General features: G+C 43.1%; 1 protein-coding gene across 23 annotated transcripts in view; it reads right to left on the bottom strand.

Moving 5' to 3' along the window:
• Cadps2 (calcium dependent secretion activator 2) overlaps nucleotides 1-16024 on the bottom strand; it is a 525569-nt gene extending 509545 nt beyond the window's left edge. For all 23 annotated transcript variants that reach the window (XM_032906883.1, XM_032906888.1, XM_032906885.1 and 20 more), the window contains exon 1: nucleotides 15448-16024. In XM_032906883.1, coding sequence (XP_032762774.1) covers nucleotides 15448-15795 — 348 coding nt within the window. In that variant the 5' untranslated portion in view covers nucleotides 15796-16024. The remainder of the gene's footprint in view (nucleotides 1-15447) is intronic.
• Nucleotides 16025-19548: the final 3524 nt, after the last annotated feature.

Raw genomic sequence — 19548 nt, 5'->3', positions numbered from 1 at the left:
CCAGAATACTCAATGATCTTCGTCTCGATGAGCCACACTTGAAATCTATGCTATCGTTAGTTTTTAATTCACTATTATAGAACAAAACACAAAATATACATATGTAAGTATACACATTAATATTTATATAGCCCCCCCAACCAAAGAATCCTTTACGAAGCCAACACTTAGCCGTTTGGTGTCAGTGCTACCATCTAAAACCTCAAGGTGTTTGTCACCTAACGTAAGAAAGTAGAATCGGTATGCCAAACGCACCATTTAGGAATAGCAGCATATGAAAGTCCGGGCTACTTATAAAGACTAAATTAAGCTGCTTGGGTCAACATTAGTAGAGTCATCTTCACAGCCATAAATCCAGTTAACATTTCCAATCCCTAACTCACCTGATTTCTCTATAGCATCTGGCTCTGTCCTCAGTTTCCTCTGTCAAACAGATCTTCCATTTCTGTGACAGAGACCATCTTAATTTTCTTCTTCTACATCCGGCTATTCTTTTTTTCAATTTCCCTTGTCACGGCTGCCATCTAGTCTATTCTAAATACCCCAAAACATTAAGGCCAGTCATTTAAAATCTTGTTCTTCCTAGGCTACCTTTCCTTGGGCTATCTCACTCCAATGCCCTATTATCAATTACCAAACACATGACAAATCATTGTTAATTCCCTACCCAAAACTCTTCCTTAAACAATAAAATTTGACTTTTTCATTCTGTTGTTTCTGTGGTGGTGGTTTGGTTTTCTGTGACAATGTTTCTCTGTGTAGTCCTGGCTGTGCTGGATTTTTCTCTGTAGCCCAGGCTGGCCTCAACCTTAGAGCTCCCACTGCCTTTGTGTCCCGGGCACTGGGATTAAAGGCCTGCGCCACCACAGCTGGGACTTCTTGATATCTACTTATCTGAAGAACCATAGATGTGATAGTTCCCCAATTGGGCATCAGCTTCTTATAAACACTATTTTCATATCCAGTATTACTTCTCTCTTTAATAAGTTGTAGACATTAAAAGCAAAGGAAAACACAGAATCAAATTCGAAGCCTGAGATTCTAAGACTTGATAATAGAAGTTTATGGAAATTCTGGTGTGAAACACGAGACATGTAACTTTAACTTCGTATAATTACTTAAATATTCGAGACTATCTGTGATTTTGTGAGTATAAGATATAAAAAATGACCTTAAATTTTTTTTAAAAAAAATAGATTTATCTTTTTAGAAAGAAATGCAAAAGTCTCTTTGAGATTATGAAACATTAACCTCCTTTCCCACATAGACTTCCTCCGTCTAAAACCTCCCATCTACCATTCACTCTTTTCAATACGTGGGGTTTTTAACTGTTGTTACGAACATACATGCATGCATACATACATACATACATACATACATACATACATACACACATACATTATAAGTACTTTTTCATTGATACAATCTGCTCAGTCTATATAAAGTTATAAGTATATATGTTTTCCGAGGTGGCCATTGGGTGTTGGATAACCAATTGGCCTGCTCGTCCCTGCAGAAGACATTTTTTTCCCACTCTTCTGAGCACACTTCTAGTTTTTGTGTAAAGCTGAGGCCCCATGGGATTTCACTCTCCAGGTTAGCACAGTTAACGTTATTGTCCTCGTTTGGCTCCTGTTTAGGCAAGCACGTTGGTAAGACTCTATGGGTGTAGCTCCTGGCATCCGTAGAAGACACAGTCTCACAGCAAACTCCTTGTTCCTCTCTGGCTCTTAAGAGTTTTAAACTGAAAAACTCCTCACACAAAACCTGTAAATGGAGCCTGGACTTAGTGAGGCCACAGATAAGAGAGTAAGAATGAGCTCGCATCTCAACCCTCCTCCTCCTTCCCAATCCAGAAGTCCTCCTGGTCAAGAGAACAAGGGCTGATAGATAACGTTGTAGGTTATGGCTGCCCTCTTAAAATTAGAATTCTTTCAGAAGATATTTAGCATTTTCTAAACCTTTTTAACTGGAGCAGTACTTTTAGCTTTAGACATTTTTTTTTTTTTTACTTTTTTGCAGAGAGCTAAATTAGGATTTGTGTCTTTAAATAAAATTTGGAATCTGTTTCTCTAAAATTGAAGTAGTAAGAATATAGGTTTTGGGGTAGCAGAATGCCTTTTTAGCTACCTTCTGTATAAATAATTCCAAGTTGATAAAAGCTCGATCTCTGTCTCTGACTGTCTGTCTGTCTGTCTGCCCCTCTGTCTCTCTCTGTCTCTCTCTCTGTCTCTGTCTCTCTCTCTCTCTCTCTCTGTCTCTCTCTCTGTCTCTCTGTCTCTGTCTCTCTCTCTGTCTCTGTCTCTCTCTGTCTCTCTCTCTCTCTCTCACTGTGTGTGTGTGTGTGTGTGTGTGTGTGTGTGTGTGTGTGTGTGTGTGTGTTTATGGACACTACTTTGGAGGATAGACTACTTATAAAAATTATAATCCAAATTCAAAGCAATGTTTGCTAACTTCATAATCTCAAACCAAAACTAGAGATGTAGCCAAGCATGGGGGCTTGCACTAGCAATCCAATCCCTAGAATGGCGCCAACAGGCAGATCCCTGGGGCTCACTGGCTAACCAGCCCAATGCACTCACAAGCTCAAGCCAGTAAAAGACTGTGTCTTAACAAAACAATGTGTAAGTCACTTGAAGAATGACAGCCAATGCTGACTTCTGGCTTAGCTCCACATACACAGGCACGCATGTATGCACACCAGCACACGAAGACACACACAAACCCGCACATATGTACATGTACTCATGAATTGTACACACTCAAAAATTATATATACCAACCTTGTGGTGACGTGACTCAGGAGATAAATTACTCGCTGTGCAAACATAAGAACCTGAGTTCACACTCCCAAGTCCCACAGGAAAAGCTAATTGTTCTGGCAGGTGTCTCTCACTCCAGTAACCCAAGGGACATAGGTGTCCATCAGGGGAACAAAGGTGGCAGATTCACAGGACTCACCACCCCATCAGTCTAGATAAACAGAAGAGTCCACGGTTCAGTGAAGAAAGCCTATCTCAAAAAGCAGGATGAAGAGCAAGGCCACACCATGGTCAAGTTTAAATACTAATATATTAGTGGACTTAAACCTATCTATATCCAATAATATTATTGGCTCAGTTGATCACATTCTTTGACAGCATAACATTAAACTTCTATTACAAAAGAGAAAAAAATGATTCCTTCAGCCTTTGTAATGCTCAGTTTATCCTTCTGACTATGTAGTTCAAGGAAAAAGAAAACCCTGAAATAAGCTTAAATATTTAAATTTAAAATAAGCTTTTGTAATGTAACATTTAGACCGATGCCAGACTATACATAGGGTCTGCTGTGGTGTGAATGTGAAATGTACTTCGTTCATGTGTTTGAACACATGGTCCCCAGCTGGTGGAGGGAGAGCATCAGTAGGGGTAGGCTTTGAGGCTTTATCATCTAGCCCCACTTCCTGTCCGATGTCTGTTTCAGGGCTGTAGACTCGCTGTGACTAGCAATCTCATGCTCCTTACTGCTATGCCTTCTCCCCCATATATTTCTTAAGTTGCAGGCAAAGATAAGCTTTTCCTTACGCTTACCTTACTTAGGTCAGCTATTTCGACACGTCAATGAACAAAGCATCTACCAAGGCAGTAAAGTCATAACTCTATTCTCATTATATTAATCACAAAGCAGAAGAAGAATCACGCTCTCCTATCTCACCTTCCTTCGGTTCCTGCTTTAAAAAAACTACAAGAAACCAGAACAGAAACTGTGGAATGGAATAGATCATTGACTTTCATGAACCATTAGACTCTACAAAGTTAACAGGTATATAAAGAACGGGCATAAACAAGCATAAAAAGATCTTGCTCATCTAAAGGGCACTTTGATGTACAAACCAGATCTCTGTGGCTGGGGAATGACCCACAATGGAAACTGTAAGTTGGTCGATATATAAAACAATGAGAACAAAGGCTGAGGTTAAAAAAAAAAAAAAGATTCAGGGTTAACAAGGCAAGGTCTGGAACACCAGTACACACCCATGAAGACTTGTAATTAGGCACTGTATAACCAAACTAGGCTGGAAACCTAGGGCTGGGCTCCAGTCCAGGGACAGCAGGCAGGTTGTCCTCTCCTCTCCCCACCAAGTACTTGCCTTCTTTCATATCCTATTGCTTCTAATGCAACTAACTGTAACAGTTGCAACTCATTTTATGAAAGGGTGGCTTCCAACAAGAAACTCCTGCCTTACTTCGGATCACCACACAGACAAGGGGCTTACTATGATTCACAAGAATCTACAGCTACATTTTGGAGGCCGTGATTGAGTTGATTGCTATGATAAAGCTAATCACAACGGGAGACAACAGAGAAAGGACAATGGTCAGAACCTAGGACAGCTGCAAGGCTGCGTGAGCTGCGGGTGAGAACACTGACCAAGCTGCTAACCCTTGGCAGACAGCTGAGCTCAACAGCTAACAAAGCTAGAGTCAGAGATGGACGGAGGTAGAGAGACGACTGTACCCACTGGGCAGGCAGAGAAACAGCACTGCCATCTGGCTAGTGGGACTAGGGGACATGTGTATAGCAGGTGGTCTTTCCAATGGCTGGACTGATGACAGCCCAAGGAATTAACCAATCTCAAGAGATTACACTAAAAATGGAGTTCAAGGGCATTTTTTTTCCTCTTGGATACCTCTCCTTCTCCAGATTCTTTTACTTCTCTTGAGTTCTCCTTTTCTCTCAACTGTTCCTTTTCTATAAATCTTAATCAAGCTTACTTCTGCTTTGCACACAGCCACAAGAGTCCAGACCTTTAACTTTTATCAGCATGAGAAGATGGACTCTGAGTCCAGGTCCCAGACCTAGCTTTGGGTCTTTGGTGATTATTAACATCTGACATCCTAGGTCCCTAGATCCTATTCAACTCTCAAACCCTTCATCGACCATTATTTTTATTTTGTATATGTGTTTGCTATGCACAAGTTCATGTGTGTGTACATATGTGTGTGGCTACTTAAGTGTGTCCACCTTCTTTGAGGCAGGACCTTTTAAAACCTTGAGCTTACCAATTTGGCTAGACTGAGACTAGACGTCCATTGATCTTCTTGACTCTTACTTCCTCAGCAATGGCATTAGAGGTGGGTGGCATGACTTTTTACATGGATGCCATGGATCCCCGATCCTCCTCATGCTTGGGTAGCAAACACTTGACCAAGAGAGACATCTCCACCACAAAATGACCCTTTTTCAAAAGGGAAACCTGCATTAAGGTAACATCGCTCAACCAATCTGAAAGGAGGTAGGGGCTGGAGAGATGGCTCAGGGCTTCCGTGTACTGGCGACTCTTCCAGAGGACCCAGGTTCAATTCCCAGCACAAGGCAGCTGACAACAATCTGTAATTGCAGTCCCAGGGGATCCAGTGCCCTCTTCCGCCTATGACAACATTCCCAAACTCAGAAATTTAAAAACAAATAAAGTGCATCTGATAGTGTACATCTTTAACCCTCCCCACTGGGCACTAGGCTGGAAAGGCAGGCCAGTCTCTGTGAGTTCAAGGCCAGCTGGAGTGTCCCTGAGCAGCCAAGGCTATATAGGAGATGAAGAGGGGGAGGGGAGAAGCAGGAGGGGAGGGAAAAAAGAGGAAGAAGAAGGGGAGGAGGAAGAGGAGGAAGGGAGGGAGGGGGAGGGGGGAGGTGGGTGAGGAGGACTATGACTGCTACAGCGAAGACAACAAAGAAGAGGGCAAGGGAGAGAAGACCAAGAGAGTGATCAGGTCAACTATGCTAACATACTTCGAAATTCTAGAAATGACCAATCTCATGAAAATGGACAATTACCCTATTTGAATCTGGACCTGACAAAAATCTAGAATGGGCTCTGGACTTGAATGACGTAATGAATAATTCTTTCAAATCCATACAGTAGAGCATGTGCACCCCAACATCACTTGAGAGCACACGCAGTGAAAGTTTTCCCATCTAACATCACTGCTCTCCCAAATCCACAGCGATGACTGTGAAATGACAGATCTTTCTCTTAAGAACTCAAGTTTAAAAACCAAAAAATAGAAGTATACCAGAGTCGATAAAAATCAAATCCACGTGGGTAAAAATTACCTTGAAATTGCAGATTTGATTTCATAGAGAAATCGAGGAATCTGACATGACCAGCGAAACCAAAGCCATCAATAACACCCATGCATAAGAAAAGAAACTGTCATAGCATTCAGTATAAACTTCTGATGCTTTATCTTATTGCTGTAATAAAACGAATTCTTTTCATTTAAAACTAACTTTATTTAAAAGAAAAAGTGCTCTGCTTAAAGAATAAATCCTAAAATTTTAACCAGCAATATAGGCACTGGTAAAACACAGAACGCATTCCCAGTGAAGCCTCAGAAAGCAGGTTAGTAACCAATTCTGGGCTCTCTAACCAATACAGTGAAATGGAAGGTGGAAGAGGACCAGCAACTGCACAGGAGAAAGGCACCCCCATCAGCACCATTTTCCTGCCAGACAGAAACCCAGAAAGATCAATATTAAAGGAATCAACTGTGCACCGTCAATATGTACAATCAATGACTAGTTAGAGCATGAAAAATTAAAGAGCTCTCCGTTTCTCCATAATTAGATAAATAAATTATGGAGGATTTCATAGGCTACAATAAAGAAAAACAAAGTATAAAATGCTCAAAATTCCCCGTAATTATGGATACAAGGGCTTCGTAAAAGCAAAGCACCAAAAGACTTCAACAACCAAAGGGCTGAAGAAATAAACAGGCTTAACACCTAGGAGACTGAATTTTGTACAAACAGCGTCCTCAAACAGGCTTTATTAGGCTGACTGTTTAAGAAGATAGCACTTCAAATGGAGAAAACACAAGTAATTGACACTGTGCTAAATACGCCGCACCCACCATATCATTCAATCACAGGAACAAATGAAGTAGCTAGGGCCCACTGAGATGAAATTTGTTAATGAAGCGAAGAATGCTGAAAGAAAAGAACTTTTGACACAGAAGAAGTAAAAACACTATCAGAAATTAACATATATAGTAACCATTAATCAAAATTATATGATACATTGAACGGAAAGAAAGTAGGTTAATGCATTAGACTAATTAACATGGAAAGAGAAATATATTCATTTTGACGTTAACCCTTTTAAAATGTGCTCAGAATACTAGCTAATGTCAAACTCACGTGGTAAGAACTGAATAACTGGTTGACAAACAGCTAGCATGATTAACCACTCTTTAAGAGTTGAGTAGTCAAAGTAGGGCTTAATCCAAATTAGGCCTGTAACATTTGCACAACTGTTTTGGGGGGGAAAAAAAGTAAAATCAACTTCGGTCGGCCTTGTATTTCAGTGGGTAACTGAGAAAGGAGCTATGAAGGAAAATATCAACGAAAGCCTCCCTCAAAACCAACTGAAAGGCTGGTGATAGGAACATTCAACTCAGAAATGCCATCCCCAGTGACGTCAAAACTAGCAGGCCAAACCAAGCTCTCAGTAGTAAAAGGAAACATGGGGGAAGGGTATTAGACCTCAGAAGGTGGAGTCAGCCTCACAACCAATCAGAGAGGACCACATTAAACTTCTCAGCAAAATGATTGACAAAAATATCTTTTAAATCATTCAGGACCTTTGCCCCGGTCACATTTCTAGTGTAAAAATTCATCACCGACTTGGAGGATGCAAAATGGAAACATATTCAAACCATGAAGTTTATAAAGCTTTGTGATAACATTTCTATCAGCCAAGTGGACCCCTGGGATGCTTTTCTGCTTGTCATTCCTGTTGCTGTTGTTGTTGTTGTTGTTGTTGTTGTTATTGCTGTTGTTGTTTCTCCCCCCTCTCCTGCTGGGAATTGAACCGCAAGCCTTACACATGCTATGTCAGCCCCCATGATGCTTTTCAGCCTGAGATTTTGCAAATGCAAATCAGTTCTCAACCAACTGATTGACACTAATAATAAGAAAAATAGGGGCTTTGATTCCTGTACATCTGTTTCTGAAGTTTGGATGCCGTAGGAAGACATTAATTCACGCTTACATCTTTCTTTAAATGGTTCTAATGGTTCTATTTAATAAGAGTTACTTGAGAGTGTCTTCTATAATATACGGTTTTGAGGAAAGAAGACAAATTTTTGTTTTTTTTTTTATTTTTGAGATTCTAATATAATTACATTATTTCTCACCTTCCTTTCCTCCCTCGAAACCCTCCTATATATGCAGCCCTGTTCTTCAAATTCATGACCTCTTTTATAATAATTGTTATTGCATGAATATTATCTATAATGTATATATATGCTCCTAAGTATAACCAGATCAGTCTGTATAATGTTACTTGTATGTATGTATGTTTCCAGAGCAACCATTTGGTTCAGGTAATTCTGGTGAGGCTTTATGTGGCACATGTCTTTACCTGGTGGGTGCAGCTTCTGTTGATACTGGGAGTCACAATCTCACAGAAAACTCCCTGAGTCTCTGGCTCTTAAGGTTTCCTGCCCCTCTTACACAGTGTTCTCTAAGTCCTAGGTGCCAAAGTGTTTTGTACATGTAGCCATTGGGACTAGGCCCACAGCCCTGCATTTTGATTGGCTGTGGTTTTTCTGTAGTGGTCTCCCTGTGTTGCAAAGAGGAGATCCCTTGACGAGGACTGATGGCTACGTGTATCTGTGGGTACAAGGACAAATGTTAGCATAGGGTCATTCTCATTTAGTAAACCAGTGGTGGCAGATCCCCCCCCTCCCAGTACCCATGACTACACTAGCACTGAGTCCTTCACTAGGTTTCCAATACCACGTATCATATCCCTCTTGCTGAGCTCGCCCTAAGTCCAGTTAGAAATCTGTTGGTTACCTCCAAGGTGAGCACGCCACTACTGCAACGTTAGGGATAGCATGCCACCCCAGTTGTTTGATGCGGGTCACCGGTGTCATAGCTGACTGCAGCTATGTTCTGAGAAAATTACATGCATGGCCGAAACACACTATACTCTTTTCTGTGCAAGAATTTTGTGCGATTGACTCTTCTTTCAAGGAATTGTTCAGTCTCGCTCCTCGGTGTCACTTGGAAAGGAAACTAACACTCGAGCGTACTTCCTGCCCCTAAGTTCCCAGAGTTTATTTTATGTTGTTGCTAGTGATCTGTCTATGGTTCTAGAATGAATTAAGACTTTTTAAAAGCCTAAAATATTGCGCTGATTTCCCATTGTACCAACTCAAAGAATTCCATACTATTTCGATATTCTTATTGTTGGCGTTACCTTCTACTTACTACACAACACCCACTTAATCACACATGGGTGTTCTTATTGATTACAAATACTTTCACCTTGCCTAGGTAAAATTAAGCCATTTATGCCCCTGCACCACTCTTTAGAAGAGTAGATCTCAACCTTGGCTGCACATTGAGTTCACCTGGGAAACCTAAAGATACCTTCCCAACCTGAGACTAATTTAATTAATCTGAAGTATCACCTGAATAATGGGATTTAAAAAAAAAACTCTCTGGGTGATTATAATAAGCAGCCAAAGATGATAATTACAGATTTTCCTTGAGGAGAAAGTACATAAATCTTTAAGTAACCAAAATATAGTGGCTATAAGAAAAAATGTTAATGATTTTGAACAACTCTTCCATTTCATATTAGTCTTTCTTCTGAACAATATTTCACCTGCGCTATCAATGTGCCTACAATTCGCAATCATGAAGTCTTTCACTTATGATTACATATCATGAGAGTACATGCCTTCATATTGTCCAGCTGGGGAAAAAAAGTCTCAATTAAGTTGAAATTTATATAAAAGATGTACAAGAACTCTAGCGGCTTGCCCCAAAGTGTGATTATTTTTTTCCTTTCAAAATTTCCATATTTCACAACCTGGGAGTCATCTTCCTCAACTTTTAAATTTCATTTTTACTTACTTGTTTATGTGGGAGGGAGATATACATAAGCGTGTGCACACACATGCCAGGGTGTATGGGTAGAGATCCAAAGACAGTGGCAAGAGTGCCCTCTCTCCTTCCACCAGGCGGGTCCCAGGAATTGAACTTGGGTTATCAGGCTTAATGAGAGGTGACTTCGCCTACTGAGCTACCCAAAGGTTCCAGCCTTCGGGAAGACTTCAATGACGTATAGCTTTTCTTTGTTTGTTTTTCGAGAGTGCAAATAAATGGAGCTCTCAAAACGAAATGGACAAAAAGGAAGAACAAGAAACAGAAGAGGTAAGATTCAGTCAGGATACTTTATTCCACGGTACAAGCAGTCTCATATCAAAAGTTATGATTTCCCTTTTGAAAGAAAGGAACTCCAATATTGCTTAATCCATTTGAGTTCTCATTAGCACAACTCATTCCACCAAATTATGCGTTGCTGCTGCTGCTGCTGCTGCTGCTGCTGCTGCGGCAGTGCCAGGGCACCCTGTAGAGGGGTGGATGAATCATATAAAGCAATAATCATTTTTTCCCTGAGATACCATGTTAAGTCCGGCCTGAGGTTCTTCTGTAATGTGCGGTTTCCGACTGGATCCCCAGAGGACTAGGTGTTCCCTGTTATCGAACGCAGCAAACACTGTGACCTACTCCTTTGGTATTTGTCCCACACTGTACTGAAGCCCAGAAAACACAGAGGATGAATGATGCTGACGTGTGCTCTTTCAGAACAGCACCAGGTCTGCTGAAACTACAGGCAAAGGGGCAAAACAGATTGTGGGGGGGGGGGGCGTTCACGGCTGCTTTCCTGTCCCCCCAGTTGGATAACGGTATAGAGAAGGTGTCTTTGAAGTCATTGCTTCTGTGTCAAGAGAGAGACTTCCATTCTTCAGAAGGACCCTTAGGGCTCTCAAAATATGTTTAAGGGTAAATGTTCCACAGAAAACTGGAAGTTAGGTACTTTCCTCCACTCTAGAGCTCACCAATTCTTTGAGGCATAAATGAAACCAGAGCCTTGCACGTGTTTACTAGATTGTATATACCACACACTACCTATGCTAAGTGTACACTATATATAAACACAGCATCCGGCCGCAACTGTAATTTAAGCCCCGAGAGGAAGGCAACACATCACCCAGGCAAAATGGTGCCAACCAAAAGAGAAATGCCCTCTCAGGACTTGCAAACCTGTCATTCATCTCTAACAAGGCTGACTTTCCTGAGCCCGGGGATCATAAAAGTCATCAGACGATTAAAAATAAATAAATAAGACAGAAAAGTCAACTGTTTCCAAAAGGAGATAAAAGTGACCATTTTTTTTCACAGGTTGAGTACGCCTATCAAAGAGCCTGGAACTAAAAGTGCTTCAGATTTGGGATTTGGGAAAATTTGCATATATATTACATCGTATCTTGGGGATGGAACTGGAGCATAAATACAAAATATATTCATGTTTTCTGCTCACCTTCTACACATAGCCCAAGAGTAATTGCTGTTACATAGTTACAAACTATGACCTTTCAAATAAAACTGGATATGAAAGGATCCACTTGTAGACATTTTAAAAGTTTTAAGATTTTTTTTTTTAGGCTTCTGGATGATCAGACCAGAAATGTCTTCCTCATAGTATGAAATTCAAATCCAAGAAAGGCAAATGTCTACTGTGTGTTACCTCATCCAACACTGTATTCCCACAACACTGTCTTGCAAATCGGCTTTACCTAAGAAATTTCTGCAGCTTCAAAGCATTATCTGAATACATTTCTCAAACATAGAATACCAAGGATCATGCAAAACAATGGGAAATGATTGTATGAAGAGGTTTACGTCATAAAATGCTCTGTGCACCAGCTTAGTGGCAACGCAAATAGAGAAGTATGAGTACGGACACGTGACTCTTGCAGAAAGTCATTAGGTAAACATCCATCCTATATTCCATTTGCTTTTATGTGTAGTTTGAACAAGAGCGGGACTTTTTCTCAACATGTCACAGTCAATAATAACGACCAAAACAACAGAGACATGAGGAAGTACAAACCTCCGGGTCCAGTTTAATCCAGAACATCTTAGAATTGTGATCATTGTAAATAGTTATGAATATAACCTTAGAATTATATCTGTGAGTAGACCTCTGCTCTAGGTTGAACAAGGTGTTTGTCACAGTGTCCCCAACCACGAAGGACCTCTTTTGTTACTTTTCCCTCTAGGTTCTCAATGTCTTCTAAAGGGCTGAAGAGCAACCATTCTGTCAAATATATAATTTGCTTCGTTTTTTAAAATGCGTTTTTCTAGCTATCACATTGATCCCTCCTCCAACCTTCTAGAACTACCCGAGCGTTGTGATCATTGTTAGCTCTATGTTGGTGTAAATACTATGTAAATAGGAAGTAACGAGCACGGTGAGATACCAAGCAGTGCCTTCTGCTGAAGCCATTTTGTGATATCTCTTACTGTGCGCATGCGTCACGCTTGCAACCCTGCCTACGTCCGGTAAGGCGGCGCGACCACCTGGAACCCTGCTCTGCCACAAAAACCCACCCAGGATGTTCAATAAATGCATCAATAGTCCCTGCAGGCCTCACATGCATCAACTGCCCTCCCTCTGGGTTGAAGTGTGCTAGTCAAAAACCACAGGTATACATATTTTCACTGAACCGAGTTTAATACTATTTAACGTCTATCTTCAAATAGTAAGTGGACGCAACCTCTTACTTGGTTCCACAGGCCACTCTTGCCACATGGAAAAAGGAAGAAAACAAAACAAAAAAGCTAAACAAACCCTCTCGGTTCAGCTCTGGTTCCTAAAAGCCAAACAACCCAGCAGTAAAAGCCTTTGCCTACAAGCCTGACTTACGGCCTCCAGCTCAAGGTTCCTATCTCTGTGGTTAAATTTCTTCAGCTACAGGATGAGGACCCTTTCAGACCTTAATTTCTGGTCCTCGAAGTTCTAAAGTTGAGAGAGGTGAGGAAGCAGTTATAAATTGTTTTGCTGCCTGTCTTGACCTGTTGGGGCTACAGTAGAGCAAAAGGTATACAATGGATTAGTGATTCTGCAATTATCATGCTACTTCTTTTTATAAAACCCAACTGTATAATTCAAGACTTAAAGTAAGTTTTGGCATTAATTGTTGGCTTGTGCATCAAATTCACCTGAACACAGTTAAATTCCCTTTTAATTTTTCCTAGGAGGAACCCTGACTGCCAAGAATTGTTCCAGTTCCCTTCAGCAAGAAGCATGTCTTAAAAGAGAAAACAAAAAAAGTGGAGGGACCTTCTGAGTAAGATAAATGCTTAGGCTGTTTGTTATAGGGCCTCCCCCATTAAAATATAAATCACTAAAGTTCATCTGATTGTGCTTGGAGCGCTCAGGATTTAAAAATGAAAAACTTCTAAGCACTGCAAATAAGGTTGCAGAGACCTTGGGCAGTGCTTTTCTCCTCTCCTGAAGTGGGGTTTGTTTTAGTAATGTCTGAGTAACATTACGTCAACAGTTTCCTCAGTAGCGCTGTGAGTACACCTGCTTGCCAATTGAAATAATTTCTAGAGAAACAAACATTCTATTTAACCAGGAAGAGCTGGGAGAGCTACATTATTTGCACAACCAAGGGTGAGTCCCCCTCCTTAACCAACTGCAACAAGTACGCTTAGTAGAAATGAGCCAGTAGCCAATGACAAAGGAGCCCAAAGGGAACAATTCCAAACGCAAATAGCCTGTTGGTTTTTACCAGATAATTTTTACATATTAAGGTCTTGAAATTTCAGCTAAAACGTAATGTCAAAGGTGAAACCAGACGCTGGATGAAGCTCATATACTTTGTACAGACTCCTACCACAACACAAGCAGAAAACCCACACTCGGTTTAAGAATGACGACTGAGGTCGGCATCTTCTGAACGGTCAGGGTTAGGACAGACTCAACACAAGCAGCACAGAAGGATGGATGGCCCTGTGTGGCAGTGGAGCTGCAGGCTCACCATGCACCCGGAGGCGCTCACCCTTCACCTGACGGGTGGCAGCCTTAGCCATGCCAAGTGGCTCTTACTGGGCAATGTTACTCTGGCCTACTTCTGATAGCAAGAGGAGACTGCCTAGAGCTAGTTAGGTTTCTATTGGCCCAATGTCCCATGAACTAGAAGGTTGGGCTACCTGAAGGGCTTCTGTGATTAGCCTTCAGTAGTAAAGCAGTGGCCCCAAAGCACTCAGGAGAATGATAGTTCCAGAAGAGCTGCTCGTTGGGTTCTGATTTTGTGAAGTTGGAAGGACCACTTAAGATCTATCCTCTTGGAAAATTTTAAGCCTGTAATACAGTATCGTTGACCTCAGGCGACCTCATAGTTGTCCACCTATCTCTAATGAGTTGCATTTAGTAGCTGTGCACTGCTTTTAGCATGTCAAGAATTATGTTGTTTATGGGTTTTTGTTTTTTTTTTTTTTTAGCAATTATTGAACAAATATGGATAGGAGGGTTTGGGTAGGAGGCACGGTGAGAAACTGCTTCCTCTGGTCTACAGTTTTATTTTCAAAGTCAATTCAAAAGGTTGCCACATTTCTAAGAGGTCTCACATGCAGAAGTTACTATATCAGGACAGTGATGGAGGACTGTATGCGTATGTATGCTTTGAGCAAGCCCCAACCACGCCACAAACGGAGGGGACTGTTACAGATTTCTTCAGAGCATTTCAGGTTCAGTATTCCACTAAAAGGTTTCCCAGACAGTTTCCATTCTACACATTTATCCAATTAAGGTGATTTAAGTTGTTCCTTTTGTGTACGGCACAGAACATCAGACTTCTGGGGTCCTGTTTTAAAACAACGATGGTAGACATTTTTTATCTGACAGAACTTCCGTAAATCTTTGGGGATGGAGCCACAAGCAAAGCATTTTGCTAGTCCTTCATCTGTCATTAACAGTGGACTTCATTAAGCCTGCCACAGCCTGGAATTACTCATAGCCTCTCTGGATGCGTAGCTTCCTCCGTGTTTGAACGCCATGCCCCCGACTGTTTGGCAACATAGGAAACTTAGCAATGTAACTTTGCTATTAATTCACCAAAGAAAATGTCTAGTCCTTTGCCCTAGTGGAGATTTCCCTGTAACAGGAAAGTATCGATGCTCTACCTGCTCAGTCTGTTTTAAGGACCAAGCCCAGCTCCATACACCCCATAGCAGCCCAAATTAAAGTTGTTGGGAGTTGTATTCTGCCCCTGTCCTATCCTAATCTGCCCAGTTGCAATTACTGCAGGACCTGCAAGGTGGGATCAGCTGATGGGTCCATCCATGTCTTGGGGATGGTGAGGTGCAGCTGCCAGCTCCTGCCAGCTCGGGCCAGCTCTTGCTTGCTCCGACTGGGGTTAAAGACCTAAGCGCTCCAACCTGTCCCAGACCCCTCAAAGACTGACTAAAATAGTGTCCAACCCTTCGCAGAAGAACGGCAGCAGGTGCCCCTGAGCTCTCCCAGGAGAAAGCCTCCGGGGACGGGAGGGTGGGGATAAGTGGCCGCAGGAGGCTCCCAGTCCCGCCGCCACTCACCTTCTGCTGCCTCCGGGCCATGTCGGTGGGCTGCTTGGCGTTGAATGGGTACGCGATGCACCTCACCACGAAGACGTACAGCTGCAGGCGGATGCGCCGCTCCTGCTCCTCGTCCAGCTGCCGCTCGGGTTCATCTCGCCCCTCGCTGAGCACCGAGGGGCTCGGGCTCACGGGTCTGGCCGCTCCGCCGCCACCGCCACCACCGGAGCGTCCCGGTGCGTCCCGCCGCCCTTCCCGAGCCGTGGCCGGCGGCGCTCGCTGGGAGCCGCCCGGAGCCACCAGTACCTCGCGGCTCTCCTCCTCCAGCCCCTCGTCCGACTCCTCCTCGCTGGAAGACGGGTCGAGCATAGTGCTGGTTGGGGCGCCTGGACTCGGCCCGCGATCCCCGGGGCTCCTCGCCGAGCGACGCTGTCCCCGCGGGTCCGCGGGAGCTTAGGTCGGTGCGCGGCGGCCGCAGAACGAAAGGGAAAGTGGCCCGGGCTTTCCGGACACGTCGAGTTCGGCGCCCGAATGTTTGCCGCGGACAGGACGCCGGGGCGGGCGAGCGGAGCGGCGGGAGGCGAGGCGGAGTTAGCGCGGGGGGCGCTCAGGGGCGCCAGGGACCGCGCGCCCAGCCTCAGCTCAGCTGCCAGCCCGCGCGCCCCAGCCCCGCCGCCGACCCCCGCCGCCCGCGCAGGTGAGGAACCTGTGGCGCCTCCAGAGCAACACGTGGAACGGAATATCGAGGAGCAGACGCGGGGACGCGGAGTGTGCGTGCGCGCGCGCCGCGCCCGCCACCGCTTGGACCGGGCGGCGGGTGTGCCGGGTGCCCCGGAGCGCGCAGTTTGCAGAGGGCGAGAGGTGCGGAGCCCAGACCACCCTGAACAACCGAGCACCTAGTGGTCCCGCAGGCTTCCTGTAGGGGTGGCGGTGGGATAGGGGGCGGGGGACGCAGTTCCCCAAGTAAGCAGGGAAGGGAAGAGCTCGGGACAGTGCTGAGGCCGGATTTGTGAAACCTGAGTGCTGAAAAGTGGGACCAGTCTGCTTTCACCTGAAAGGATTCTTTCTAGGAGGAGACTTGAAAAAGTCGCTCTCCCTTCTTCGTTGCAGTGGGACACTCTCCAAGAAGTCCGATTTGTAATCGGCACAGCACGTGCATTAAAAGAAAAGTTGACGCGCGGGGGGATGGGGGGGTCTTTTAAACTGGTATATATTTCTGTTGTTTCCTGAAAACTCGTGAGCATATTAGAGTTTATATTTACAAAATGAAACGCTGATTCAGAACAAACACGGTCCATTTTTTTTTCCTAGGTTGAGATAGAACTGACTGGAACCAAACTGGTTGTATTGGGTGGACAGACATTCAACAAACAGCCAAGAGTCGGCTTTGTTAGCTAAAGGCTGAGGCACAAGCGAGGGCACACAACATGAAGTCGCTTTCTTTCCTGGCCTCAAGTGGGCGTCTCATAGCTGCACCTGAAGTCCCGAATTATCTGCGCAGATTTCTCCATTCCAGAACTGCCTAGCAGTTTCCTTTGCCATTCTGTAACTTCTGTCCTGAGCTCAGTCAGGAGGGCAAATAACACAAAGCAGGCATTCAACACAAGGAACAATATGCAGTAGCCACTCCAGCCAGGAGACTACAGCTCTCAAGGGAATTAACACAGGACATATTAAGCAGCCACTAGCTCTGAGCTTCTCTGTCCCTGGGGCCAAGCAGCAATTTTAACTTTTCCAGGCCATTTAGTAGTTAGATACACAAAAACAGACTTCTTTCTGCATCTACTGATCTTGTCCCTCGATAGAGAAAAAAAGAGGGCGTTTACTCCTAGGGAGCCTTCTTCGTTAGCTAATCCTTGATTTGGTCCCATAGTAATAGAAAATATTTCATGCCTACTAACTGATGGTCAATGCTAAGGAATATGTGTGTGTGTGTGTATATATATATATATATATATATATATATATATATATATATATATATATCTTAAAATTGATGTATTTGAAGACTTTTGGACAAGGTAGACAATAAATGGAAATCTTAAGGGCCTAACCTTAGTCTGTTTGCAAAACTCTGTGAGAATATTTATCCAATGTCATTATCAAAGTAACCTCCTAAAACAGGTAGGTGACACTATTCTGGTGATCGCCCTTTGTACCAGATTTTGCTGTAAACTCTACATGCATTATCTTGGCTGTTTATTTTTAGTTCTATAGTGCACATATGAAACCTGAGACTACAGCACCAGCAACTAATGGACTAAAGACTGCACATGGGCTCTCATTTCTAGTCACAGTCCTTTCTGTTGTAATTTCTCTTGCTTGTAAATAAGTATATTAAAATGTAGTGTTGACTAAACTGGTATGTAAAGAGTATCTTCAATACAGTCCTTCCTTTCTTTGCTTTCTTTCCTAAGTATCTTTCCATTTTATTAGTTACTACTACTACTACTTGGTGTGGTGGCTGAGTATTTTCTCTCCATTTGATGCTTAGTTTCTTCCTATGAAAAATTATTAGAACTCCAACGATCCCCAAGCTTTGGAGATCCCACAGGGGGGGAAAAAAACATGTAAAAGCGTTTTCTCCAAGAAGATGAAAATAAAAGGCATAGTTTAAATATTCAAAAATAAGTCATAAAGGGAAGAAAAAGAGTAAAAGAACAAACGAAGGCACAGAGAGGGGCTGCACATTCCAGTTCATGGAATATGGAAAAGGTAGAATCTCTCGATAGCCAGTTATGTCTTAAGATGTATAAATAAAATCTGAAGCTAGATTTTGTGATGGCTTGAATGAGAATGCCTTCCTCCCTCCCTAGTCCCATACACTCAAATATTTGGTCTCCAGTTGGTGGAACTGTTTGAGAAGAATTAGGAAATCTGGTCTTATTGGAAGAAGTGTGTCACTGAGTATGGGCATTGAGGTTTCAAAGGCCGCTTCCCAATGTATCCCTCTGTGTCTCCTGCTTATGCATCGGGATGTAAGCTCTAAGCTACTCCAGGGCCATGCCAGCAAGCAGCCATGTTTTGCGCCATGATGGTCATGGACTCACCCTCTGAACTATGAGCCCCCAATAAACTCTTTCTTCTATACATTGCCTTGGTTATGGTGTCTCTTCCCAGCAATAGAAAAATAGCTAAGACAGCAAAGGAGTTCTATGTTGGTGCTTTGCTGGCTACTTTAGGAAACCACAGAAGTAGGCTGGAGACATTGTACTGTCATTGGTTCTTGGGTTCTGTCTTGGAAGGCATTCCCTTGGTTTCCAGAGAAAGGTGCTGAATTGAGCTACTTGAGTAAAAATATAATTTTATATATATATGTGTGTGTGTGTGTGTGTGATATATATATATATATATATATATCACATATATATGTCATTTTAAAAATGGATACATATGTAGATGAGGCGAGCGAGCACGTGCCTAGTTTTGTTTTCAGTGTAACTGCTATAATATTACAATTGACAAGATACAAAGCTCAGGTAACCAACTCCTGATGGTGCCACTCTGGGCAGGTGACAAGCCTGATGCCTGGCCATCTGAACAGACTGTGAACAGAGGCTCTTAGTGTTTGGAGCCACAATAATGAGGGCCTGAATGTTAGCACATCTTAGATTGCTTCCTCCTAGTATTATTACAACTGAGTTTCAACATGTCAATTACCCTAACTGGCTAAATCATTTAAATCATTTGTTTCTGCTGGGCATAGTTGTGAGCTTCCTTCTTCTCATCTGTACAGTCTGGTGTTGAGCATTATAGCACACACTGCTCCTAGACTATGCCTGCTCCATTCTAGACATCTAAGAAATAACAAAGAGGGAGAGCAGAGGAAGTCATGTGTGGTGAAGGCCTGGATGCCTATGCGGAGCTAACGTGGGCAGAGTCAAGTTGAGGACTCTAATGCCTCTAATGGCAAAGCCTTCCCTGGGAGATGTTCAGAGCAGTGACAAAATCTTCCTTATGTACAAAAATATATTCACTTCAGCTTCTCCACCCATCCCAGTATGTTTATAGCCTGAAGAACTGTCCTTGCCTTCATACTGATCTTTCTGTAGGCCGAAAACCCTGCCTCCTTGTTCAGCTCTATGTAATAACACCCGCTCCCACCCCATTCATTGGGATGCA

The sequence above is a fragment of the Rattus rattus genome, chromosome 6 (genome assembly GCF_011064425.1).
Source record: "Rattus rattus isolate New Zealand chromosome 6, Rrattus_CSIRO_v1, whole genome shotgun sequence".
Lineage (NCBI taxonomy): Eukaryota > Metazoa > Chordata > Mammalia > Rodentia > Muridae > Rattus > Rattus rattus.
This window is presented reverse-complemented; position numbering and strand designations above follow the sequence as displayed.